Source organism: Rhinoraja longicauda, chromosome 8, assembly GCF_053455715.1.
Source record: "Rhinoraja longicauda isolate Sanriku21f chromosome 8, sRhiLon1.1, whole genome shotgun sequence".
In the NCBI taxonomy this organism is placed as follows: domain Eukaryota; kingdom Metazoa; phylum Chordata; class Chondrichthyes; order Rajiformes; family Arhynchobatidae; genus Rhinoraja; species Rhinoraja longicauda.
The window spans coordinates 44,117,293-44,144,022 of record NC_135960.1 but is presented as its reverse complement, the minus strand read 5'-3'; the positions used below and the strand labels follow the sequence as shown (position 1 = coordinate 44,144,022).

The 26,730-nt window shown below is 44.8% G+C and overlaps 1 protein-coding gene across 2 annotated transcripts in view; it reads right to left on the bottom strand.

The window, feature by feature from the left end:
• Window positions 1-8,441: 8,441 nt before the first annotated feature.
• cobll1b (cordon-bleu WH2 repeat protein-like 1b) overlaps window positions 8,442-26,730 on the bottom strand; it is a 98,995-nt gene continuing 80,706 nt past the window's right edge. For both annotated transcript variants that reach the window (XM_078403796.1, XM_078403797.1), the window contains exons 9-13: window positions 25,581-25,658; window positions 23,220-23,448; window positions 22,155-22,234; window positions 17,892-19,444; window positions 8,442-9,800 (exon numbers count right to left, since the gene is read on the bottom strand). In XM_078403796.1, coding sequence (XP_078259922.1) covers window positions 9,573-9,800; window positions 17,892-19,444; window positions 22,155-22,234; window positions 23,220-23,448; window positions 25,581-25,658 — 2,168 coding nt within the window. In that variant the 3' untranslated portion in view covers window positions 8,442-9,572. The remainder of the gene's footprint in view (window positions 9,801-17,891; window positions 19,445-22,154; window positions 22,235-23,219; window positions 23,449-25,580; window positions 25,659-26,730) is intronic.

Here is a 26,730-nt window from a genome sequence, read left to right as displayed (position 1 = left end):
CCCAAAAGGCCTGTATCCACACTGTATCTCTAAAGTCTAAAATAAAGTAAAACTGTGTTTCAAGCTAAATGTCCTTTAATGCAGCAAACCACTCTTTGTGTGACACCAATCAACACTTGCACATCAACTTACTTGTTGAATGTCACTTCTGACGTCCTGCAGGAATCCGGGACCTTAGCATAAACTATTTAGGGCAACACAATGGTGCAATGGTAGAGTTGCTGCCTTAAAGTGCCAGAAACCCGGGTTCGATCCTGACCTCGTGTGCCATCTGTATGGAGTTTGTACGTTCTCCCTGTGACTGCTTGGGTTTTCTCTAAGGTGAACGGGCGAGGAGAAGGACATCGGTTCGTTGAACAATTTAGACGTCCAAGGAAGGCGACAGCTGGAGGTCCTGCAGCAGCCGGGGGCTCGACTGGATTGGACACAGCTCATAGAAACAAAGAAAATAGGTGCAGGAGTCGGCCATTCGGCTCTTCGAGCCAGCACCGCCATTCAATATGATCATTGCTGATCATCCAAAACCAGTACCCCGTTCCTGTTTTTTCCCCATATCCCTTGATTCCGTTAGCCCTAAGAGCTAAATCTAACTCTCTCTTGAAAACATACGACCAAGAGCACGGACTGGACTTTGAAAATGGTGCCAAAAACTGGCTCCTCTTGCATGACTCCTCAGCGGAATATTTCTGTACACTTTGCTAATTGGGGATTGGGCTGAGGTATGGAAATACTTTACTGAACTGTATGCAAAAAAAGAATCTGACTGTGTGTTTGCACACGTGACAATAAAGCACCATTGACCATTGTAACTGTCTCCCCCCCCTACTACAATCAGTCGGAAGAAGGGTCGCGACACAATACGTCGCCTGTCCATGTTCTCCAGAGGTACATCCTGGCCCACTGAGTTACTCCAGCACTTTGTGTATTGTTCAAGTTTTCAGCATCTGCAGTTCCTTGTGTCTTTAGTTCTTTGCTATTCTCCCACACAAGGTAATACGCCATCTAGTGGCTCAGATTGAGAAGAGGCTACATTCTCACATTAAAATTCGCCATTTCGAATAGGTTCAGCTCCCTATGTGGCGGATAAAGCTGATCTCCAAAACCAATTTTCATGTGACTCCATTACACATTTAGAAGTTGAATATTACACATTTTGACACAGCAAACTAGAGAGGTTGATAAAACATTTTGAACATTAAATAATTAACTTTTCAAACCATGTAGGAAGGAACTGCAGATGTTGGTTTAAACCAAAGATAGACACAAAATGCTGGAGTAACTCAGCGGGACTGGCAGCATCTCTGGAGAGAAGGAACGGAAGATGTTTTGGGTTGCGACCCTTCTTCAGACTAACCTGACGTTTGGGTCTCGACCCGAAACGTCACCCATTTCTTCTCTCCAGAGATGCTCCCTGTGCTGCTGAGTTACTCCAGCATTTTGTGTCTAACTTTTCAAACTAATTGCTCATGGGCAGCACAGTGGCACAGTGTAGAGATGCTGACTTACAGAGCCAGAGACTGGGGATCGATCCTGACTATGGCGCTGTCTGTATGGAATTTGTACGTTCTCCCTGTGACTGCATGGGTTTTCTTTGGGTGCTCCCACAGTCCAATGACGTGCAGGTTTGTAGGTTAGGTAGACACAAAATGCTGGAGTAACTCAGCGGGTCAGGCAGCATCTCGGGAGAGAAGGAATGGGTCTGAAGCAAGGTTTCAAACAGAAACGTCTTCTATTCCTTTTCTCCCAAGGTGCTGTCTGACCCGCTGAGTTACTATTGTCCCCAGTGTGTAGTATATAGCTAGGTGATCACTGGTCGGCATGCAATTGGTGGGCCGAAGGGCCTGTTCCCATGCTGTATCTCTAAAGTAAAGTTCAAGAGTCAAGAGTGTTTAATTGTCATATGACCTGGCAACAGAACAATGAAATTCTTACTTGCAGCAATTTAATAGGCCCATTAACACTAACACACAGATAAATGTACAATAATCAATTATATAATAAATTAATAATCAGTAATACCGGGTACACAGACCATAATTGTGCAAAACCGAAGTCCTTAGTGCAACAAAAACAAAGCCCAAAGTTGGGCTGCTAAGTTAGGGCTCATTATAAGACCATAAGACATAGGAGCAGAATTAGGCCATTCGGTCCATCGAGTCTACTCCGCCATTCGATCAAGGCTGATCTATTTTTTCCTCTCAACCCATTCTCCTCCTATTCTACCCATAACCTTTGAAGCCCTTACTAATCATTAACCTATCAATCTCCGCTTTAAAAATAGCCTTTGACTTGGTCTCCACTGCCGTCTGTGGCAATGAATTTTACAGATTCACTGCCCTCTGGCTAAAGAAATTGTATGACACATATCAACTGCCTTAGCAAGGACCTGCACTCAATACAATTATACGGATCAATAGGGGATAGACACAAATAGCTGGAGTAACTCAGCGGCTCAGGCAGCATCTCCGGAGAAAAGGAATAGGCGACGTTTCGGGTCAAACCCCTTCTTCAAACTCAGAGTGGGGGAGAGGGAAGCTTGTCCATGCTGACCAAGATGCCCCATCTGCACGAGTCCTACATGTCTGTGTTTGGCACATTTTCCTCTATCCTATCCATATACCTGTCCAAATGTATTTTAAATGCTGTTATTGGACCTGCCTCAACTACATCCTCTGGCAGCTCGTTCCATATAATCACCCCTCTGTAAAAAAGACGCTCCTACCTCTCCTTATAGCTCGGGCCCGGGCAACATCCTTGTAAATATTCTGTGCACTGCTCCCTTTCACAGGGTGACCAGAACCAATCAGAATACTCCAAATGCAACCTCACCAACATCTTGTACGACAGTCACCAATACAACAGACCAGCTGTTATACCCACAACTTCTTCTCAATACTTTCACATATTTACATGATTTCATTTATAATCACACGCCAAGCCTTAAGTAGTTTCACAAGAACATCCTAACCCAAGGCAAAACAACAACAATTTTCTTAAAACTTGAAAACTTAACAAAATACAGCTGTCCATACAGTATGAGGGGCTTGGACAGAATTGCTCCTTCATTCATCTACCCATTTGCCTCACAGAAATGATGAGTTAATTTTTTCCATATCTCAAATTTCTGGGTAATAACTTGTGAATTCATTGGAGACCCTCAGTCTTCATTTGAGACCTTCGAACTATTCTTTAATTGAATCCACTGGACTTTAACTTGCACTAAAGGTTATTCCCTTTATCCTGTATCTGTACACTGTGGACTGCTTACTTTTAATCACGTAGTCTTTTCACTGATTGAATAGTACACAGCAAAAAAGCTTTTCACTCTACCTTGGTACAATTGACAATAATAAACCTAAACTAAAATATACAAGGGTGAATTTCAGTAACTTAAATGGTCAGGAATAGCTTCCTCCCTTCTGTTTTCAGACCTCTGAACAGTCCTCCCATAAGTCAGGATGTGGTCCTGATCTTCCAACCTACCTCATTGTGGACATTTTACTTTTTACCCCTGGAACTGTTACACTACAATGCTGAGAAACTATATTCTGTACTCTGGTATCTTTCTCTTCACTCTAATTGTTGTCCATGAGTTTGGCTTGATTGTACTCACGTAGAGTTTTATTGGATTTGATCAGGTAGCATGCAAACAAAAGCTTTTCACTGTACCTTAGCACTCGTGACAATAATAACCCTAAACCCAAAACAGGGGAGGGTGCCTCTATTTATTTAATTGTTTATGAATTTAGTTCAGATACAAAACATAAAAGGCCACGTGCAAACTTTTAAAACGATATTGTACTCACCATAGTCTGGACAAAGAACACTTCTCAAGCATGCAGGGGAACTAGATAGCTCAGGGAAAGGATTTGAATGGATAGAGCCACGGTTTTTGCTTCTTCTTGATAGCCCCTACATTAATAATGAAAATCGCAATGTTGTACAAATAGCGTCAACAAGTTCTCAATAGATACAACGAATGCAGCCCGGAGACCCGGGTTCGATCTCGACTACCGGTGCTCTTGTACGGAGTTTGTACGTTCTCCCTGTGACCTGCGTGGGTTTTCTCCGAGATCTTCGGTTTCCTCCCACTCTCCAAAGACGTACAGGTATGTAGGTTCATTGGCTTGGTAAATGTAAAAATTGTCCCTAGTGTATGATAGTGTTAACATGCGGGGATCGCTGGTTGGTGCGGACCCGGTGGGCCGAAGGGCCTGTTTCAGCGCTCTATCTCTAAACTAAACTAAACAAATGGTCAGGCAGACCCGAAAGTCATTATCCTCAAAAGTTCAAAATATTCTGAAGAAGGATCCTAACCCAAAATGTTGCCTGTCTATTCCCTCCAGAGATGCTGCCAGACCCGTTGAGTTCCACCGGCACTTTGTGCTTGCTCAAGATTCCAACACCTCCAGTTCCTTGTGTCTACTTTGTTATGCTTTTCCTTGCTGGTCCTTTAATGTTGGAGACTTCACTTCAACCTGATTTTCTGACAGTGGACGTTATTTTGCACTAAGCACTGATCCCTTTATCCAGTATCTGTAAACTGTGAATGGCTTGACAGTAATCATGTAGTCTATTCTCTGACTGGATAGCACGCAATAAAAGGCTTCCCACTGTACCTCGATACACATGACAATAATAAACAAAATGAATAAACTAAACGTGGGGTGAGCCTGGCAGGAGAGTGAACCCCGCGAGGTCTGGGCTTCCACGCCCTCGAGGTCAGCTGCAGGAGGTGCCCCGGGGCACAAAGGTGGACGGAGGCGAGGAGAGGGATCCACGCATCCAAGGAAGGCAATGGTTGGAGGCCCTGCAGCAACCTGGGACTCGCCTGGATCGGGAGCTGCTTATAAGACCTAGAGTGCGGATTGTACTTTGAAAATTGTGCCAAAACCTGTCGGCTCTTGCATGCAATCTCAGTGGATTATTTCTGTCCATTTGCTAATCGGGGATGTGCTTAGGTATGACAGTACTGTACCAGACTGTGTGCAAGAAAATAATTTCATTGTGCATTTGCACCTGTGACAATAAAAGGACCATTGAACTATTAATCTCAGTAAAACGTAATCTCCTGGTGAAAAATGCAACAGTTCCGAGTTTTGGACACTGGAGGGCTCTGGAGGTCATGTCTGACAATTAGACCAGACTTTTTTAGACTTTTGTGATACAGAATGGAAACAGGCCCTTCGGCTCACCGTGTCCACACAGTTCAGCAATCACCCCTATAACGAACACTATCCTACACGTTGGGGACAATTTACAATTTCCAGAAACCAATTAACCTACTTGTACGTCTTTGGAGTGTGGGAGGAAACGGCAGCACCTGGAGAAATCCCACACGGTTACAGAGAGAACATAGAAACTCGGTAGTCAAGATCAAACCGGGTCTCTGGTGCTGAAAGGCTGCAACTCTATCACTGCCCACTGTGTTTTGAGACCATTTACTGGGTATCGTGAGGAAGATCTTCACTCATCCAGGATCAATGACCATATAGTATATTCCTCGGTGTTTTGTAATGTGTCCAATAAAAGTTATTTGCATTGTTAACTCAAAGTTACACTAATTAAAAATATTGAAGCCTAAAAAAAATGCTGTTTTCTCTTAACAGCTAATGTAAGTCCTTTCATAGAACAGTACGGAACAGGAACAGGCCCTTCGGCCCACAATGTCCATGCCGAACGTGATGCCGAGATAATCTAATCACTGCCTGCACGTAACCCATTTCCCTCCATTCCCTGCATATCCGTGTGCCTATCTAAATGTCTCTTAAACGCCATTATCATAACAGAACTCGCTGCCAGGCAGATGCGATATTGGCGTTGAAGAGGCTTTTAGCCAGGCACATGGATAAACAGGGAATGGAGGGGGATACACGGGGAATGGAGAGGTATGGATATCGTGCAGGCAGAGGAGATTGTCAACATGTTCAGCACAGACGTTGTGGCTTGAAAGGCCTGTTCTTGTGCTGTACTGTTCTATGTATTTGCCTCCAACACCACCCCCGGCAGTGTGCTACAGCCACTCATGTTAAAGAAACTTGCTCTACACACCTGCTTTAGACTTTGTCCCTCTCACCTTAAAGCTATTCCCTCTCTGGGAGAGAGCTGCTGAAATTGTAATATATCTCTGTAGATGTTTATCTCTGTGTTAGCATAACCAACACTGCCCAGCCAAGGCTGGGAGGTTTAGTTGAGTTTGATGTTGAGTTTATAATTTGGTTTAGTTTATACCCTGGTTCAGAAACAGGCGCTTTGACCACCAAGTCCTCGCCGACCATCCATCACCCTTTCACTCTAGTTCTGTGTTATCCCGTTTTCTCATCCACTCCCTACACACTAGGGATAATTTACAGAGGTCAATTAACCTTCAAACCCGCATGTCATTGGGATGCGGGAGGAATCCAGAGCACCCGAAGAAAACCCACGCAGTCACAGGGAGAATGCGCAAACACCGTTTGTATCCTACGTTAAAGGGCGACAGTGATGCAATGATAGTTGCTGCCTTACAGCGCAAAGACCCAGATTCCATCCAGACTACGGGTGCTGTTTGTACGTTTTCCCTGTGACTGCGTGAGGTTTCTCCGGGAGCTGGTTTCCTCTCATATACCAAAGACATGCAAGTTTGTAGGTTAATTTGCACTCTGTAAATTGTCCCTATTGTGTAGGATAGAACTAATGTACGGGTGATCGTTGGTCGGCCGAAGGGCCTGCTTCCACACTGTACCTCGTAAGCTAAAACTCCACACAGATAGCACCTGCGGTCAGGATATCGAACCTGTGAGATAGCACCTCTACTGGCTGCGCCACTGTGCCACGCATCAAACCTGTAAAGGGTGCAAGGGTAGGACCACGGGGTGGATGTGGGGTCAGAGGAAAGTGAAGAGGAGAAAGTTCAGGAGGGGTATTGGATGTCAAGAGTTGAGTAAGTTTGTAATCTTTTGTGTCAGAAAGATTTTTTTAAAAATAAATGTTTATATCACGTACGTGGTATAGAATAAAGTGGAGTTTGAAACACAGTTACTTTCAGGAGATATTGTTGACATAAAGTTATTGTTGAATCTAGTATTTAACTATAAACTGGAAGTCATGTTGCAGCTCTACGGGACTGGCAAGGCTGCATTTGAAATATTACGTGCAGTTCTGGTTGCCCCATTGTAGTTAGGATGTGGAGGCTTTGGAGAGGGTGCAGAGAAGGTTTACCTGAATACTGCCAGGATTGGAGGGCTTCAGCTACAGGGAGAGGTTGGACAAACTTGGATTGTTTTCCTCTGGAATGCTGACAGAAGTATATAAAATTATGAGAGTCATAGATATAGTCGACAGTCAGAACCTTTTTCCTCATGGTGGGACTACCAACGACTAGAGGGTATGGCTTTAAGGCGAGTTTAAAGGAGACTAGACCGTGGACCCGTTGGGCTCAAACCTCTCCTGCATTGGTGCAGCACCCCCTCCTCCCTTCCCCCTCCCTCTCCCCTCCTCCCTTCCCCCCCCATCCCTCCCTCTCCCCAGCTCCCCTCTCCCTCCCCACTCCATCCCCCTCAACACCCCTTATCCTCCATCCTCCCCCCTCCCTCCCGCCATAGGAGATAGATTTAAACTTTAAAATGTGAATAACTTTTAAAATATAACACCAATTTCAATGAAACTTCTTCCATTAGCACCAAAGGGACGAAGGTGAGTAAGGTGGGCATAAAATTGTCACGCTATCGTGTACCGTTTTGGCTGTAGTTCAGGAACAAACAGACAAATGAGTTTTAGTATATAAAATATAGATAGATGTACGGGGCAAGTTTGTTCCACAGAGAGTGGTGGGTGCCTGGAACGCATTGATGTGGTGGTAGTGTGGAGGCTTTTAAATAAGCACATGGACATGCAGGAAATGGAGGGATATAGATCACGTGCAGGCAGAGGAGATTAGTTTATCTTGGCATTATGTTTGGCTTGGACATCGTGTGCCTTTCCTGTGCTGTACCATTCTTGTACCTTGCTGAATTATCCATTTTGCCAGACCAACAGAGGTCACGGCCTTTGAGAGGAGTCCAACGCTACTGAAACGGTCCGCCTAGGCCGCCAGGGGACAGAGATACCGGCCCACAAAGTTGGCCTCGAAGTCAGCTATGGGAATGGATCTGCCGGCTCGGGCCGGGCTGGAGTTCCAGAGCCCCGGCCGCAGGGGGCAAATTTGACCCACCGATCGGCTGCGGAAGTCCTGATGAGGTCGCCATATTTTCGGGAAGACTTTTGGTGGGGGAGGAGGGGGGGAGGATTTCAAGTGTGCTCTCGTAATTTTGTCTGGATTAAAGGAGGTGCCGGACCATCGGTTGCCGGAAACATCGATGGTGAACCTATATGTAAATAAATGGAATTCAAATATTTAAAGTTTCAAATATGTTTTATATATTCTTAGAGTACAGAAAATGGAAACATTGTAAATATCAGGACTTTATGAAGTTGTTAATTTTAAATACCAAGTTAAATCAGAGCATTTATACATATAAAAATTGTAAATCTGCAAGTGGATATCGACAGTGTTTTTACTCCAACATAAATATTCCGCAACTTTTGAAAATCAGCAAAATTAAACTACACCATACATTAGAATTCCTTTCTCCCCCAAAATAATTGCTTGACAAAGTTTGAATGAAACTCTGAATACATACACAACAAACCGTTCCAACAAGTGATTAAGAGACATTTTTGAACTATTTCATAAGCCTTCATATTAGAAGCAAAACAATAAGCATTTACCTGAACCAATATTCCTTTAAACAATTCATCAACTTTTGGATCATTAAAGATGAAAAAAAAAGTATCATCCTTGGCATTATACACAAAATGGAGATAACAGCTGAGTTAAAGAAAAGGTTGTTTTAAACCAGACAGAATTTTCACCAAATATATATTTTCTGTGTGACACATCTCTTGATTTGGCTTTGAGATTCCAGTGAAACCCATCAATGCTTTTCCTTGAGAGTAGAAAAGATTCTTGCAGACTTCCAATAGCGAGGCAATTTAGAGGCAATAGCTTTAGGAACCAAAGGTGGCCTGAAAAAAAATATATTGTGCAAACGCAAATTGCTGAATGTTCATCAGGGAAATCAAAATATTTCATGGCTTTTATTTTACAGTACATACGAGAAACAGTTGGAAATCACATTCTAAACTAGCTAAGCTTGAAGATAATTCTGATTTTAAAAACATGGCAGTTATATCTTCAATTAAATTTAAAACATTATCATCCTTGTTACAATAACGCTTTCGCGATTACTGCAGCTGTGCATGCACAGCATAAAAACTTTACGCAGAAGTGTAAATTCTCATCTGAAAGTGTGAACTTGAGAGTTTTAAGTGCGTACAACTTTCACACAGGACATACAATATTTGTATCCTCATAATTACTTGATGCATCACATCCAGTCAATACCGAGACAGAACCTCACCTAATCCAGTGAAATGCCTTTTGTAGTGCAAGAGAAAAGATACTGGTGACCTGTGCACTGAAAGAGCTTAACGATCACTCGTCAAATTTCAAAGTTGAATTTGGATATGTATCGAAATGCCAAGTCACGTGGTTAGATGGTGGTGAATGTTTGTGCCTTTCGAAGTCTAGCAGCCCCATCTCCCGAGAGAATCGCATCCAGTACTGCTTGATGAATCTCTCCCGGGTTGCTGATCGGAGAAGGTAAAGGAGGCTTTGGGATTCCCGATGGAGATGGCACCTGTGGCCGGAATGGTTGTGGACACGTTGCCGGCACTGTGCGGTGACAATCCCCTTTTATGGCCTTTTCAGCAATGCTTACCTGTAAAAGATTACAAGACAACAGCAATTGAAAAAAAAAATGGCCTCTTTTTTGAAAGTATGGGAAGTGACTTCAAATTTTTCAATCCTCTCCCCTCTCCCATCAGGCAAGAGGTACAGAAGTGTGAAAACGCACACCTCCAGATTTAGCAACAGTTCCTTCCCAGCTGATATCAGGCAACTGAACCATCCTCTCACCAACTGGAGAGCGGTCCTGAGCTCCCATCTACCTCATTGGAGACACTTGAACTATCTTGAATCGGACTTTAATGTTATATCTTGCACTTAATGCTGTACCTTTCATCCTTTAGCTGTGCACTGCGCATGGTTAAATTGTATTCATATATTGCTTTTTCTTTGACAAGATAGCCCGCAACAAAATCTTTTCACCGAACCTTGGTACACGTGACAATAGTGATCTAAACTAAAATCTCCCCTTCCCAAGACCTCTCCCTGTGATGGCATGGGTTTTCTCTGGGTGCACTGGTTTCCTCCCGCATCCCAAAGACGTGTGGGTTTGTAGGTTAATTGGCCTCTGCGAATTGTAAATTGGCCCTAGTGTTTATGGTAGTGATAGTGTACGGGGTGATCATTGGTCGGCACGGACTCGGTGGGCCGAAGGGCCTGTATCGCTAAAGTAAAGTCTAAATAAAAGAGTTGTTGCCTTTACTATTTGCAGTGGCTCTCAATGAGGCAAGTATATATTTTTGTTTATTTCTGAGTTCTGTTGGTGTTCAAAAAACATTTCTAGACTGGTTTTTTTTCTCCAAGCTGTCAAAAAAGCTACAAGGCTCCAAAACAAAGATTTTGACAGCATGGCCGTTTCCAACAAAATTATTTAATTAAAAACAAATGATTACTTTGTGCATTTGACAGCTCTAGGTCTGTACCACTCGGAGGGTAGAAGGACGAGGGAGATCTCATTGAAACCCACCGAATAATGAATGGCCTGGATAGAGTGGATGTGGAGAGGATTCTTCCACTAGTGGGCGAGTCCAGGACCAGAGGGCACAGCCTCAGAATAAAAGGATGTAGGAGGAGTAAAAGGGGATGGGGAGGAATTTCTTTAGCCAGAAATTGGTGAATCTGTAGAATTTATTGCCACAGAGGGCAGTGGAGGCCATTATTGGGTAGTTTTAAAGCGGAGATTGATAGTTTCTTGATTAATAAGGGGGAAGGCAGGAGAATGGAGTTGAGAGAAATAGATAGATCAGCCATGATTGAATGGCAGTGCAGAATCAACGGACTGAATGGCCTAATTCTGCTCCAATACCTTATGGTCAATTAAATAAATAATAAACCTAAACTTGCAGGACATTTGCCATAACATCACTAATGTCCTATTATCTTTATGCTTGATCACATCCCTTGACCACAGTTTAATTCAAGCATTTAATCTTTTTCGGCTTTTGAACCTTTCCCAAATCCTCTCATTCCACCACATACTTTAAAAGTCCATGAACGACCCTATTTAGTTTGATTTGCCAGAACATTGCTACTTCACACAGGGCCAGTCTTTCCAGGTGAGGCAGAGGGTCACCTGCACCTACTCCAACCTCATCTATTGTATCTGCTGTTCCAGATGTCAACCTCTCTACATCGGTGAGAGCAGGCGCAGGCTCGGTGATCGTTTTGCTCAACAAATTTGCTCAGTCGCCTTAACCAGCCTGATCTCCTGGTGGCTCAGCACTTTAACTCCCCCTCCCATTCCCAATCTGACCTTTCTGTCCTGGGCTTCCTCCATTGTCATAGTGGAGGAACAGCATCTCATATTTCACTTGGGCAGTTTACACCCCAGCGGTATGAACATTGACTTCTCTAAATTCAGATTGCTCCTCTGTCCCTCTCTCCCCTCCCCCCCCCCCCCCATTCTCCCACTAGTCTTCCTGTCTCCTACTACATCCTATCTTTGTCCCGCCCCCTCCCCTGTCATCAGTCTGAAGAAGGGTCTTGACCCGAAACGTCACCCATTCCTTCTCTGGAGATGTTGCCTGACCTGCTGAGTTACTCCAGCATTTTGTGTCTACCTCCAGATATCATGCCATCGTCTCAAGCATCAGAATATCATCTTCTAACATTTCTATTCCACACATATTTTCAACTTTCCAGGCTGTTAATCTGGATAGCAATTTGTGCACAGATCATTCCCTTTGATGTTTGGCACGTTGAATTTGCAGTCCAGCACTTCCCACTCTCTCAGCAGAAGCCATGTCACTGGTGCTCACATGGACGGACGATGGTGCAGGTTTAGGCTTATTCTTGCCCCTTATACCGCAGTACTGTGTTTTGTAGTACAGCTTTGTTTTGCATCCTATCCAATCCTATCAGATAACACCATACATAAATTCAATCGAGTCAAGCTCAAGTACAATAGATAGGATGCACCTTTAGAAAGGAGATGAGGAGGAATTTCTTTAGCCAGAGGGTGGTGAATTTGTGGAATGCATTGACACAGATGGTGGTGGAGGCCGAGTCAATGGCTATTTTTCAGGCAGAGATTGATGGATACTTGATCAGTAAGGGTGTCAGGGGTTATGGGGAGAAGGCAGGAGAATGCGGTTGAGAGGGAAAGACAGATCAGCCATGATTGAATGGATTTGATGGGTCGAATGGCCTACTTCTGTTCCTATGACTTATGAATTAGATAGAGCAAAGGGGAAGATACAGAGTGCAGAATACAGTTCTCAGGAATGTAGCACACCAGTTCCATAGATAAAGTCTACTGTCCGCAATGGGGTAGAGGTGAATCGGACAGTACCCTAGTTTATGGAAGGACCATTCAGAAACTTGATAACAGAGGGGAAGAAGCTGTTCCTGAGATGGCTTGATGAGTCTTCATATTAAAATCCTTCTCCGACTGTGAGACGATTTTCCTCGGCAGGGAATTTGGTAGGCAACCGATTCATTGAAAATCATGGCCGCAATATTGGGGCAGCAGTGGCGCAGCAGCAGAGTTGCTGCCTTACAGTGCCAGAGACCCAGGTTTGATCCCGACCATGGGTGCTGTCTTTACAGAGTTTGTACGCTCTCCCTGTGACCTCGTGGGTTTTCTCCGGGTGCTCCGGTTTCCTCCCACACTCCAAAGATGAACAGGTTTGTAGGTTAATTGTAAACAGTCCCTAGTGTGTAGGATAGTGTTAGTGTACAGGGTCACCACTTGTTGGCGGGGACTCGGTGGGCCACAGTACCTCTGAAGTCTGGTCTAAACGGCACAGAACTTTATCTAAGCCTCTGACTGCACTGTTCTTTACTACTACCTCATATATTTTTGCCTCTTCCAGAAGAATGGTGAGGCCAGATTTATAGTATTGTATTCAGTTCTGGCCACCATGTTATAGGAAAGATGTGGTCAAGCTGGAAAGGGTGCAGAGAAGATATACAACAATATTGTCAGGATTCAAGGGCCTGAGCTATAGGGAGAGGTTGAGGAGGCTGGGACTCTATTCCCTGTAGCGCAAGAGGATGAGAGGTGATCTGAAAGAGGTGTACAGAATCATGAGAGGAATAAATCTGGTAAAGGCACAGAGTCTTTTGTCTAGGGTAGGGGAATCAAGATCCAGAGGACATGGGTTTACAGTGAGGGGGAAAAATGTAATAGGAACATGAGGGGTAACTATTTTTACACAATGGGTGGTGGGTGTATGGAACGAGCTGCCAAAGGAGGTGGTTGTGGCAGGTACGATCACAACGTTTAAAATACATATGGACAGGTGCATGGATCGGATAAGTTTAGAGGGATAAGGGCCAAACGCAGGCAGGTGGAACCCATGTAGATTGGGCATGTTGGTCCACTCTTCAACTCTACGAGAATGAACACCCTTAAATTGGATCAGTTTGTTCCTTCTTATCTTAATGTCACATTCATACATTTGGCAAAAAAATCTCAAGAGCTTTAAACAAATGCAATGGCCAAATTTCTTCTTGGGGTTCTTTGTCCCGTTTACCAAAGTCCTGCAAAACTGCAACATGACTTCCTGACTCTTATAATCAATGCGCTAACCTATGAGGGCAAGCAGACCATAAGCCTTCTATAATGCTCTATCTACTTGTGTTGCCACTTTCTTGGAGTTATGGACTTGTACCTCAAGATCCCTCTGTTCATCAGGACACAGATATAAGTTAGTTATTTAGTTTAGTTCAGAGATACAGATTGGAAACGGGCTCATACCCATCATTTTGTTCCTCCTTCTCTTTATCTCATCCATACATTTTGCAAAAAATCTCAGAAGAGCTTTAAACAACTGCAATGGCCAAAGTCCTTCTTGGAACATCACCTATACACTAGTTCACTCCTGCACTCTCGGGACAATTTACAGAAGCCAATTAACCTCCAAACCTGCATGTCTTTGGGATGTGGGTGGAAACCAGAGAAACCCCACGCGGTTACAGGAACATACAAACTCCGTACAGATAGCACCCATGGTCAGGATCGAACCCAGGCTTATGGCGCTGTGAGGCAGCAACTCTACCGCTGCGCCACTGTGCCGCCCCGTACATGGCCCATACATGAACTGATGGTCGGAGAGATTATTCAGGGCACCCAGGTTCTTTCCAAAACTGGCAGCAACACGCTGCAGTCCATTGATCAATGCCAGAGCAGCCAAGAAAGTGTTTCTGTTGTGAGTTTGGAGCCGAGAGGAACTCTCTCTGCCAAACCCTTCCTCTTGAGGAGTCAACATGGACGTGCTGAGAGCTTCCTCTGGGAAAGGGGGGCAGGTGCTCACAGCTTTGCCCGTTTTATACAGCTTCCCCCGTGTTACACAGCTTCCCCCGGCGCTGGCAGACTCATATCTCGTGGGTCTGCCATCAACTTCTCTAAGCATGGGATTCACTTGGATAATGTTCAAATTTAATCAAGATTCTGATTAGAGAACCAGGCATTTTAGGTCAGTTATGCTTTGAAACGTCCAAGTAAAAACTGGCAGCCCGTGGAGAAAAGATCCCTGGAAAATAGACCAGGAAAGTTACTAGCAATTTCACATCTGTTAACTTCTGCCAGGGGAAGGAATTAGCACATGGTTATACCACCGGGTGGCGCCGCGATGGCAGCCTCGCCTGCAGGCTGTCTGTCTTTTTCATCTTTCTTTTGTTATTAATATGTTTTAAAAGTATGTTAATGTTCTCTGGTTTGTTTTATGTGGGGGGTGGGCAATTGTTTTTCAATCTCTTACCTTGCCGGAGATGCGATTGTTTTCCGGATTGTACCTCCGGTCGCTCTGCGGCCTAACATCATGGAGCTGGAGGCCTTGCTCGGGGCCGTGGACTTACCATCAAAGCGTGCGATCCCTTGCCTGGGATCGACACTCCAACCGCGGTCAGCGGACTTCAACATCGAGGAGCTCGCAGTCTCGGGTAGAGACCGATGTCGGGAGCTCCAAACGACGCAGAACGTATTGGCCAAGCCCCGACCCGGGGTCCGATCGCTCGCGCGGGGTAGCTGAGATTGCCCTTCCCCCCGATGCAGGAGCTTGATTGCCCCGACGCTGCCAGCTATGGGAGTAAGATTGTCCCGTCAACGGAAGGCACGAGCCCCCCCGACCGCGGGGGACCTAAGAAGAGAAGCTTGAACTTTTTTCACCTTCCATCACAGTGAGGAATGTGGAGGAGTCACTGTGGTGGATGTTCATGTTAAAATGTACTTTGTGTGGTCCGTTCATTTTTATTGGTATGACCGTATGGCAAATGAAATTCCACGTATGTTGCAAAAGATACTTGGCTAAAGTATGATTATGATGATGATTCGGTTCAGAATACTTTTGCGTACATTCTTACGGCAGGAATAGAAGAGATCTGATTTAGTACAGCTGCTACCTGTGAAATAATGGTCTGTATACAACCTGACTAAATATTTCAGCAAAACACAAAGTGCTGGAGGAACTCAGTGGGTCCGGCAGCATCTGTGGAGGGAATGGACCGACCATGTTTCGAATCAGCACCCTTTTGTTTAGCTTAGAGATACAGCAGGGAAACAGGCCTCCGACCATCGATTCACATTATTTCTATGTTATCCCACTTTCACATCCACTCCCTACACATTACAGGCAATTTACAGATGGCCAATTAACCTACAAACCCACACACATCTTTGGGATGTGGGAGGAAACCGGAGCACCCAGAGGAAACCCACGCGGTCACGGGGAGAACGTGAAAACTCCACACAGACAGCACCCGAGGTCAGGATCGAACCCGGGTCTCTGGCGCTGCGAGGCAGCAGCTCTACCAGTTGTACCACTGTGTTGTCCATTCTTCAGATTGATGTGGTCGGGGTGGGAAGTTGGAAAAGCGCGGTGGGGTGGGACAAAGTCTGGCGAGTGGTAGGTGGATACAGATGAGGAGGGGTAATTGGCAGATGGTGGAGTAAGTGACAGAAGTTGGCAGTGAAAAGGAGACAAAAGGGTGTCAGATAAGGAGAGAAGAGGAAGGATGAAATATAAACCCAGAGGGAGGGATATGGGCAGAAGGGGTCAGGGGGAGGGTAAAGTGGGGAAATGGGGGACTCAGGACAGGGAGATGAGTGTACAATGGAGAGGGGAAAAAGGGTCCCGACCTGAAACGTCACCTATTCATTCCCTCCACAGATCCCTCCACTGAGTTCCTCCAGCACTTTGAGTTTTGCTCAAGATTCCAGCATCTGCAGTTCCTTGTGTCTCTGAGTAAATATTTCCCTTCCTGCATATGAGACAACAGTGTATGTAGTTTAACACGAGATTTTTTTTGTTTTAAGTCATGTTGCACGTTTACCCAAATTTCTGACGAGGTCGGAATATCGTATTCAAATGAAGTTCTCCAGACAGACGATGAACAATTGTACTTGAAAATACAACACGACGATGAGGATTTGCATTTGGAATTTGAATTGTATGTGTCACAGGGAACTGCAGATGCTGGTTTACACCGGAGACTCAAAATGCTGGAGTAACTCAGCGGGTCAGGCAGCATCTCGGGAGAGAAGGAATAGTTGACGTTTCGGCTCGAGACCTTTCATCAGACTCAAACTATGTGTATTAATTTGCAAGGAAAAAATAGGAGCTCCTTAAATGACATTTGTGCATCAAGTTTACTACTCTGAAACAACCATTATTAAGAAACCTCTGCAAAACAAAAAGTGCAGGAGGAACTCAGCAGGTCAGCTCAGCAGCATAGAGTCATACAGCACGGAAACAGGCCCCTCGGCCCAACTTGCCCATGCTGACCAAGGTGCCCCATCAACACTAGTCCCATCTGCCTGCATTTGGCCTATATCCCTTGAAACATTTCCTTTCAAATGTCTTTTCAATGCTGTTGCAGTGCCTGCATCAACTACCTCCTCTGGCAGAATGTTCCATATACCCACCAGCCTCTGTGTGAAAAAATTGTCCCTCAGGGTCCTATTAAATTTCCCCCCTTTACCTTAAACCTATTCCCTCTGGTTTTTGATTCCCTTATTCTGGGCAAAAGATTGCGCATTCTCCCTATCTATCCCTTCGTGATTTTATACATCTCCATAAGATCACTTCATAAAGTCCTAGCCGGCTCAACCTCTCCCTTCAGCTCAGGCCCTCAAGTCCAGGCAACATCTTCATAAATCTTCTCTTCCTCTGCGGCTTACCAACATCCTTCCTATAGCCGGCTGACCAAAACTGAACATAATACTCCAAATGCAACCTCACCAACATCTTGTACAACTGCAACATAACATCCCAACTTCTATACTCGATATTCTGATTGATGAAGGCCAATGTATCGAAAGCCTTTATGTCAATCCTATTTACTCGTGATGCCACTTTCAGGGAACTATGTATCTGCACTCCTAGATCCCTCTGCTCTACAACACTCCACAGGGCCCTACCATTCACTGTGCAGGCAGGCCCTGCCCTGGCTTGACTTTGATGGAATAGACAGACAATTGAACCTTTCTTCAGTGTCTGTAGAAGGCTCCCGACCCGAAACATTATTGTCAGTCTTAAGAAGGGTTCCACCCGAAACATGGTCTGTCCATTCAGTCCACAGATGCTGCCTGACCCACTGAGTTCCTCCAGCACTTTGCGCTTTGCTCAAGATTCCAGCATCTGCAGTTCCTTGCGTCCCCAACTAGTGATCCTCGTTGAGTTACCTGCTTTGGTACACTGTTGTTGTTGTTGTTGTTGGACTCCTGGGGAACTGGAGAAGCTTGATGCACTTCTTTGTTTCCAAAGTCTGAGGGAGAAGACTGGCTTGACGACTTGGTTTCAAGGTGCTTCGGTTTAAATGAACACGTTGCATTCGCTTGAGTTTTCCTGACTGCCGAGGACACGGCTAGAGCAAAGGGCGACGGGGAAGTAGGAGTGTACGTTTTAGAAGCAGCAGTAGTTTGAAGAGTTTTTGGGTTGAGTCGCATGGATGGCTTCTTTGCTACTTTGGGAGGCTGGGATGGACGGGATGCTGAAGTCCCACCAGCTTTGGACAACTCTCTTTGGACCTTCTCTGCAGGTGCACCAGCGAATTCCGGTGGAGGAGGGATTATGATCTCCCCATCAATGGTTTTTGTAAGGCTAACATCCTGAAAGGACATTCCATTTTCTTCATTTGCTCCATCCAAGCTGGACTGAGAAGGCAAACTGGAACTTCTGGCGAGCGCAGATGTAACATACTGACCCGAGGTTCTCTTATGGAGCTGGAGGAAGACGGATCCAGGCCTCATTTTCTTCTCTGAAGTACTCTGTGATCTTTTGGTAACTGTTTCCCTGAGAGGTTCAGACTCATTCTCAACAACCGACTTAGAAACCGTTGATTCAGTGCCAGGGAAAGGGGTTGCAGAGTCGATGGGGACGGTACTCTGAGCCTCTTGTCGAATGTCCGTCACCTCCTGTGCAAGAGAAGCCAGCAACCCAGGGTGGTTTGACGACTGTTTTGTAGTATCAGACTCTGGGACATTATCGTGGGCAGGAGTTTGTTGATCCGCTCTTTCAACTTCTGGCATAGGTCCGAATGAACTCTTTTCCAATGATTTTGGAGGGACAATTTTATAGGTGGTCATTCCAATCTTTGGTATATAGTCTCTTGTAATTTCATTGGATGGCTTGGGCTTGGGCTCAGATTCAGATCTGTAGATCATTGGAGTCTTTGTTGGACTTTCTGGCGTTACAACCGTGTCATCGGTCAACTGCGCCTCAGAGCGAGGTAACGCTGAAGGCTCGGTAACTCGCTGGTCAGCAACGTACAAGTGTTCCATGTCAGAGAGGTTGTGTGCGGTTGGCTCTGTAGACGTGGCTGAGACAGAGCTGTGCGGCTGAGAAGACAGAGGCACTCTGAAATTATTGCTTCCAGAGTCGCCCGTGTTTTCAGCAACGTTTGTCACACTTTGCCCATGCAACGGGCTAACTGAATCATTTACAGTCTTGGTACCAGGAGCAGGCTGGAAGTCCAGTGTTTTGTTAACTTCTTCGGATCTAACCTCTGCAACTTTCTCCTCATTTACCTCCGTTCTCTCAGACCTCACTTGCTGGTCTTGGAAGACTACCTTGGTCGACTGAAATCCTTCAAATCTTTCCGTAGAATCTTTCAGCAGAAGACTTGTTGCTGCATCTCCTGCTCCGCCATTACCCGATGGAATCAACCCTGATGGTTCTACGGAAACCCTCCGATTTACTTCCTCACTTACGTTTTCTGCAATTGGTTGCTCATCAACTGAAACGGAAAAAAAACCCCGTTTACTTGCACAATAAAATACTTCCAGAAATATTAACGATTCATGTGTAATGTACAAGGCATGATGAGTACTATCTGTACACTGCGGGCATGTTTCATCTTTCCGCTGACTGGCTAGCACGCAACTAAAGCTTTTCACTGCACCTCGTTGCAATAGACAATAAGACAATAGGTGCAGGAGGAGGCCATTCGGCCCTTCGAGCCAGCACCATCATTCAATGTGATCATGGCTGATCATTCTCAATCAGTACCCCGTTCCTGCCTTCTCCCCATACCCCCTCACTCCGCTATCCTTAAGAGCTCTATCCAGCTCTCTCTTGAAAGCATCCAACGAACTGGCCTCCACTGCCTTCTGAGGCAGAGAATTCCACACCTTCACCACCCTCTGACTGAAAAAGTTCTTCCTCATCTCCGTTCTAAATGGCCTACCCCTTATTCTTAAACTGTGGCCCCTGGTTCTGGATTCCCCCAGCATTGGGAACAAGTTTCCTGCCTCTAATGTGTCCAACCCCTTAATAATCTTATATGTTTCGATAAGATCCCCTCTCATCCTTCTAAATTCCAGTGTATACAAGCCTAGTCGCTCCAGTCTTTCAACATATGACAGTCCTGCCATTCCAGGAATTAACCTGGTAAACCTACGCTGCACGCCCTCAATAGCAAGAATATCCTTCCTCAAATTTGGAGACCAAAACTGCACACAGTACTCCAGCTACGGTCTCACTAGGGCCCTATACAACTGCAGAAGGACCTCTTTGCTCCTATACTCAACTCCTCTTATGAATGCCAACATTCCATTGGCTTTCTTCACTGCCTGCTGTACCTGCATGCTTCCTTTCAGTGACTGATGCACTAGGATACCTAGATCTCGTTGTACGTCCCCTTTTCCTAACTTGACACCATTCAGATAATAATCTGCCTTCTTATTCTTACCACCAAAGTGGATAACCTCACACTTATCCACATTAAACTGCATCTACCATGCTTCCACCCACTCACACAACCTGTCCAAGTCACCCTGCAACCTCATAGCATCTTCCTCACAGCTCACACTACCACCCAGCTTTGTATCATCTGCAAATTTGCTAATGGTACTTTTAATCCCTTCATCCAAATCATTAATGTATACTATAAATAGCTGCGGTCCCAGCACCGAGCCTTGCGGTACCCCACTAGTCACTGCCTGCCATTCTGAAAGGGATCCATTTATCCCCACTCTTTGCTTTCTGTCTGTCAACCAATTTTCTATCCATGTCAGTACCCTACCCCCAATACCATGTGCTCTAATTTTGCCCACTAATCTCCTATGTGGGACCTTGTCGAAGGCTTTCTGAAAGTCGAGGTACACCACATCCACCGGCTCTCCCCTGTCAATTTTCCTAGTTACATCCTCAAAAAATTCCAGAAGATTAGTCAAGCATGATTTCCCCTTTGTAAATCCATGCTTCGTTACACAAGACAATAAATTAAACCAAACTAATAAAGTTGTGTAGAAAGGAACTGCAGATGCTGGTTTATACCAAAGATAGACATAAAGTGCAGGAGTAACTCAGCAGGTCAGGCAGCATCTCTGGAGAAAAAGGATGGGTGATGTTTTGGGGTTAGAACTGGAGGTGGGAAAATGCCAGGACAAAGCAAGGCCAGTAAGTTTGCAGTTGACATCAATGTAGGTGGTATCATAGGCAGTAAAGAATTACAGCGGGATCTTCATCGGCTGGGCAAGTGGGCTAATGAATGGCAAATGGAGTTTACTTCAGGTAAAGTGTGATGTGTTGCAATTTGAGAAGTCAAACCATGGCAGGATCTATACAGTAATGGTGGGGCTCTGGGGAGTGTTGTAGAGCAGAGGCATCTAGGAGTATAGGTACATAGTTGCCTGATGGAGGCATTCCGGGTAATTAGGATGGTGAGGTCTTTTGGCATGCTGGCCTTCATCAGTAAAGGAATTAAGCAAAGTTGGGGCATTATGTCACCATTGTACAAGACATTAGTGAGGCTGCACTTGGGAGTATTGTGTTTAATTTTGGTCACCTTGCTATAGGATAGATGCAAATAAGCTTGAAAGAGAGAGAGAGAGAGAGAGAGAGATATAGGGACACAAGAGAGAGGAACACAGAGTGGAGCGGCTGGGTGTGTCAGAGGGAGACTGGACACGCCAAAGAGACTTGCAGCTGAGAGAAAATGATGGAGTTCTAAATAAAATTGACATTATTTAAATTAAGTTATTTTGAAGCAGAATTATCTCAATTAAATGCAGCAGGGAAATTTATCCATGCCAAACAACACGTGTCATCTAAGCTAGTCCCTCTTGCTTGCATTTGGCCTATATCCCCTCCTAAACCTTTCTGATCCATGTACCTGTCCAAATGTCTTTAAGTGTTGTTATAGCACCTGCTGGCACCTCATTCTATACACCCACCACACTCGATGTGAAAAAGTTGCCCTTCAGGTTCCTAGTAAATCTTTCCCCTCTCACCTTAAACCTATGTCCTCCAGTTCTTGATTCCCCTACTCTGGGTAAAAGACTTTGTGCATTTACACGTGACTTTATACACTCTATATGATAATCCCTCATCCTACTGCGTCCCAAAGAATAAAGTACTAGCCTGCCCAGTCTCTTGCTAATTTTACACAAGTAGGATTTTTGAAAGTGTACTATTCCAGATTCCCTGGTTTACGAGGCACTTACCAGCACTGTTACCCAGTGAAAGATCTTTCTCCTCATGTTCCATAGCGATCTGACTGGAGTTCTGTTCAGCTCCACCTCCCCTGTAGATACACAGACAAATCGGGAACATGAAGAATAAATATAGGCTTATCCCAGGTTGCTTGAGATTTGTTAATATACCAATTATGTTGCTGAATACTTGAACAATTTCAAACAAAACAAGAATGAGAGGGACAAGGTCAAAAGCAAATGTAATGATGGTAATATGAGTGCACAGCGCATAAACAGGCCCTTCGGCCCACCTTGCCCCTGCTGACCAAGTTTGCTAGACCCACATTCCTGCAATTAGCCCATATGCCTCTAAACACGTCCCATCCATATATTTGTCCCAGTGTCTTTTAAAGGTTATAATTATATCTGCATAATCCAAGCCCAGTCTCATCCCAGATACTCCCTCTTCTCCCCTCTCCCATCAGGCAAGAGGTACAGAAGTGTGAAAACGCACACCTCCAGATTCAGGATCAGTTTCTTCCCAGCTGTTATCAGGCATCTGAACCTCCTATCAACAACTAGAGAGCAGTCCTGACCTCCCGTCTACCTCAATGGAGACCATTGAGCTATCATTAATTGAACTTGCACTAAATGTTGGACCCTACCTGTGCACTGTGGACGGCTTGACTGTAATCATGTGTAGTCTTTGCTTTGACTGTATAGCATACAACCAAAGCATTTCACCTACCTCGGTCCACGTGACAATAATAAACTAAACTTCTATAGCTTCCTCTAGCAGTTCATTTCAGATATGGATGACCCTCTGATTTTGGCTTGATTGTATTTATGTAAAGTAATATTCAATTTGATTTGACACCATGCAAAAGTAAGCTTTTCATTCTAAGTCGATAGTAAACCTGAACCTAAGCCGAAATACCTTGTCCAGGCATGGAAGTGGGGGAAAAATTGACCATACTGACTGGAGGTTTATTGTGCAGTTGCACATAAGGGGACCGAGCACTGTGGCTTTCGGAGAGAGTAGATGGTTTGCAGGAATCAACGAGGCCACATAAACCTATCCTCATTAGTTCTCACCTGTTGTCCAATTTAATCTCAGTGTCTATGTTGGTTGCAGCAGATACATCAGCAAGATTCACGTGGTCAGATGCTGATATCCGTGCACGTTTTGAAGGTTGATCTTTGGTTCGATGTGGGCTTGGTGTCTCCTCCTTCTGAACGCGGCTATCTTCTGCTCCAACGTCGGGAGCCCTCGACTCTTCCAATTCCACAATCTCCTCAAGGTTACCTTCAGATCCAATGCCAGCTGGACACAGAGAAACCAGGGACAGGTATCAGCATCAACACTAATGAACCACATGTCCCAACAGTCACTTCTCAAAGTGGAAAGCTTCTACAACCGAACGTGCACCTTTCTGATCTGAATTTTGGAATTTGTTCTCCCCGTCCTAGACAATAGACAATAGACAATAGGTGCAGGAGTAGGCCATTCGGCCCTTCGAGCCAGCACCGCCATTCAATGTGATCATGGCTGATCATTCAATCAGTACCCCGTTCCTGCTTTCTCCCCATACCCCCTGACTCCGCTATCCTTAAGAGCTCTATCTAGCTCTCTCTTGAATGTATTCAGAGAATTGGCCTCCACTGCCCTCTGAGGCAGAGAATTCCACAGATTCACAACTCTCTGACTAAAAACGTTTTTCCTCATCTCTGTTCTAAATGGCCTACCCCTTATTCTTAAACTGTGGCCCCTGGTTCTGGACTCCCCCAACATTGGGAACATGTTTCCTGCCTCTAACATGTCCAACCCCTTAATAATCTTATATGTTTCGATAAGATCCCCTCTCATCCTTCTAAATTCCAGTGTATACAAACCTAGTCGCTCCAGTCTTTCAACATATGACAGTCCCGCCATTCCGGGAATTAACCTAATAAACCTACGCTGCACGCCCTCAATAGCAAGAATATCCTTCCTCAAATTTGGAGACCAAAACTGCACACAGTACTCCAGGTGCGGTCTCACTACGGCCCTGTACAACTGCAGAAGGACCTCTTTGCTCCTATACTCAATTCCTCTTGTTATGAAGGCCAGCATTCCATTGGCTTTTTTCACTGCCTGCTGTACCTGCATGCTTCCTTTCAGTGACTGATGCACTAAGACACCCAGATCACGTTGTACGTCCCCTTTTCCTAACTTGACACCATTCAAATAATAATCTTCCTTCCTATTCTTACCACCAAAGTGGATAACCTCACACTTATCCACATTAAACTGCATCTGCCATGCATCCGCCCACTCACACAACCTGTCCAAGTCACCCTGCAACCTCATAGCATCTACCTCACAGTTCACACTACCACCCAGTTTTGTATCATCGGCAAATTTGCTAATGGTACTTTTAATCCCTTCATCCAAGTCATTGATGTATATTGTAAATAGCTGCGGTCCCAACACCGAGCCTTGCGGTACCCCACTAGTTACTGCCTGCCATTCTGAAAGGGACCCATTTATCCCCACTTGTGAACGTCCTTGTACGTTCTCCCCGTGATCACGTGGGTTTTCTCTGGGTGCTCCAGTTTATCCCCACACTCCAAAGACGCACAGATTTGTAGATTAATTGGCTTTGATAAAAATTGTATATTGTCCCTAGAGTGTGGGATAGTGCTCGTGCCCAGGGTGATCGCTGATCGACGTGGATCGGTGGGCCGAAGGGCCTGTTTCCGCACTGTTTCTCTAAACCACACTAAACTAAATTACATTTGGAAAAAAAGAATGCACAAGGTCTTTTTGACCACGGTAGGGGAATCAAGAACCAGAGGACAAAGGTTTGAGGTGAGATTGGAATGATTTAATAGGAACCTGAGGGGTAACATTTCCACACACAGGGTAGGGGGTGTACACCGCTAGTTTTGTTTGGGCCTGCTACAAGATGTGAACTAACTCTGAAATTAATTTTGAAGGCATTAAACATGTGAAATGTATCCATGGTCAGAAAGTCTATACTTAGAGTTCAAAGCTCACTAAAGGTGGCAGCGCAAGTAGACAGGGTAGTTTGTATGTTCTCCCTGTGACCACATGGGTTTTCTCTGGGTGCTCCGGTTTCCTCCCACGTTTTAAAGACGTACAGGTTTATAGGTTAATTGGCTTCTGTAAATTACCCCCAGTGTGTAGGATGCGAAACTGGGATAACATGGAACTATTGTACGGGCTGATCGATGGTGATGGTGATCGTGGACTCGGTGGCCCAAAGGGCCTGTTTCCACACTGCATCTCTAAAAAAAAATGATTGATTGAACTTGAAATGGATTTAAATGATTAAAACCTAACTAAAACTATACTTTGAAAATGGGTAAGCTGCTCAGAATCCGAAGGAACCCGTACACGGCTAGTTCTTGGTGAAGAATGTACAAGTTGCCATTACATTAGAAGCCTTTTACCTTGATCGTTGGAGGACATTTTAGCAGCAAAAGCCTTATCTTCAGTGTCAGGTGTTGGACAGGATCCCAGATCAGAATCTGCCAAAGAAATAAGTGACCTTTTGGTTCAGACTGGAACTTAATTTATTTAATCACATAATTACTTCATTTAATTATTTAATTGCTTAATTAACTAAGGAACAATACCATAATTGAAATCTTAACACAAATCTTTCAACCAGAACAGTGTATAGATTCCAAATCAATTGACTAGATTCATGAAAGCAGCCAACATAATCTTTTTCACTCTGTTTGTTCTCTCTTCTCCCCACTCCCATTCGAACGAACATACAGAAGCAAGCACCACCAGACTCAGGGACAGCTTCTGCTCCTCTGTTATCAGACAACTGGACAGCCCACCCATAACCTAGGGCTTAGTCCCGATTTGCCAACCTACCTCATTGCAACTCTTGCACCTTTTGTCTGTAACTGCAACTGCAACATTTTAATGCTGAAACACTATATGCTGTACTCTCTATACCCTGTTGCAAAGTCCTCATCAAAACAAGCCCTTCTTCAGACTGATTGTGGAGGGGAGAAAGCGAAACCATGTTCTCCAGAGATGCTGCCTGACCCGCTGAGTTACTCCAGCACTTTGAATGAATGAATGAATGAATGAATAAGTTTATTGGCCAAGTATGCATATACAAGGAATGTGTCTTGGTGCTCCGCTCACAAAAAAAACACAAACATACAGTTAACAATTAAGAATAAAGGATAAACACATCAAAACAATAAGGATACACCATTACGGTCTAAATATGTGGGTGAAAATAAACCAGAGCAAAAAAGAGACTACAGACTTTGGTTATTGAGTAGAACTATCAATCGTGGGGAAAAAAGCTGTTTTTATGTCTGGCTGTGGCTGCTTCGACAGTCCGGAGTCGCCTTCCAGAGGGAAGTGCTGCGAAGAGTTTGTGGCCAGGGTGAGAGGGGTCAGAGATGATCTTGCCCGCTCGCTTCCTGGCCCTTACAGTGTACGGTTCATCAATGGGGGGAAGGTTGGATCTTTTTTTTGTAAACCGGCACCTGCAGTTCTTTGTTGCTGTGGTATATTCTCTGAATTAACCTGGTGGGCCCCGGTGTGTAAGGAAAAGTTTACAATCCGGGC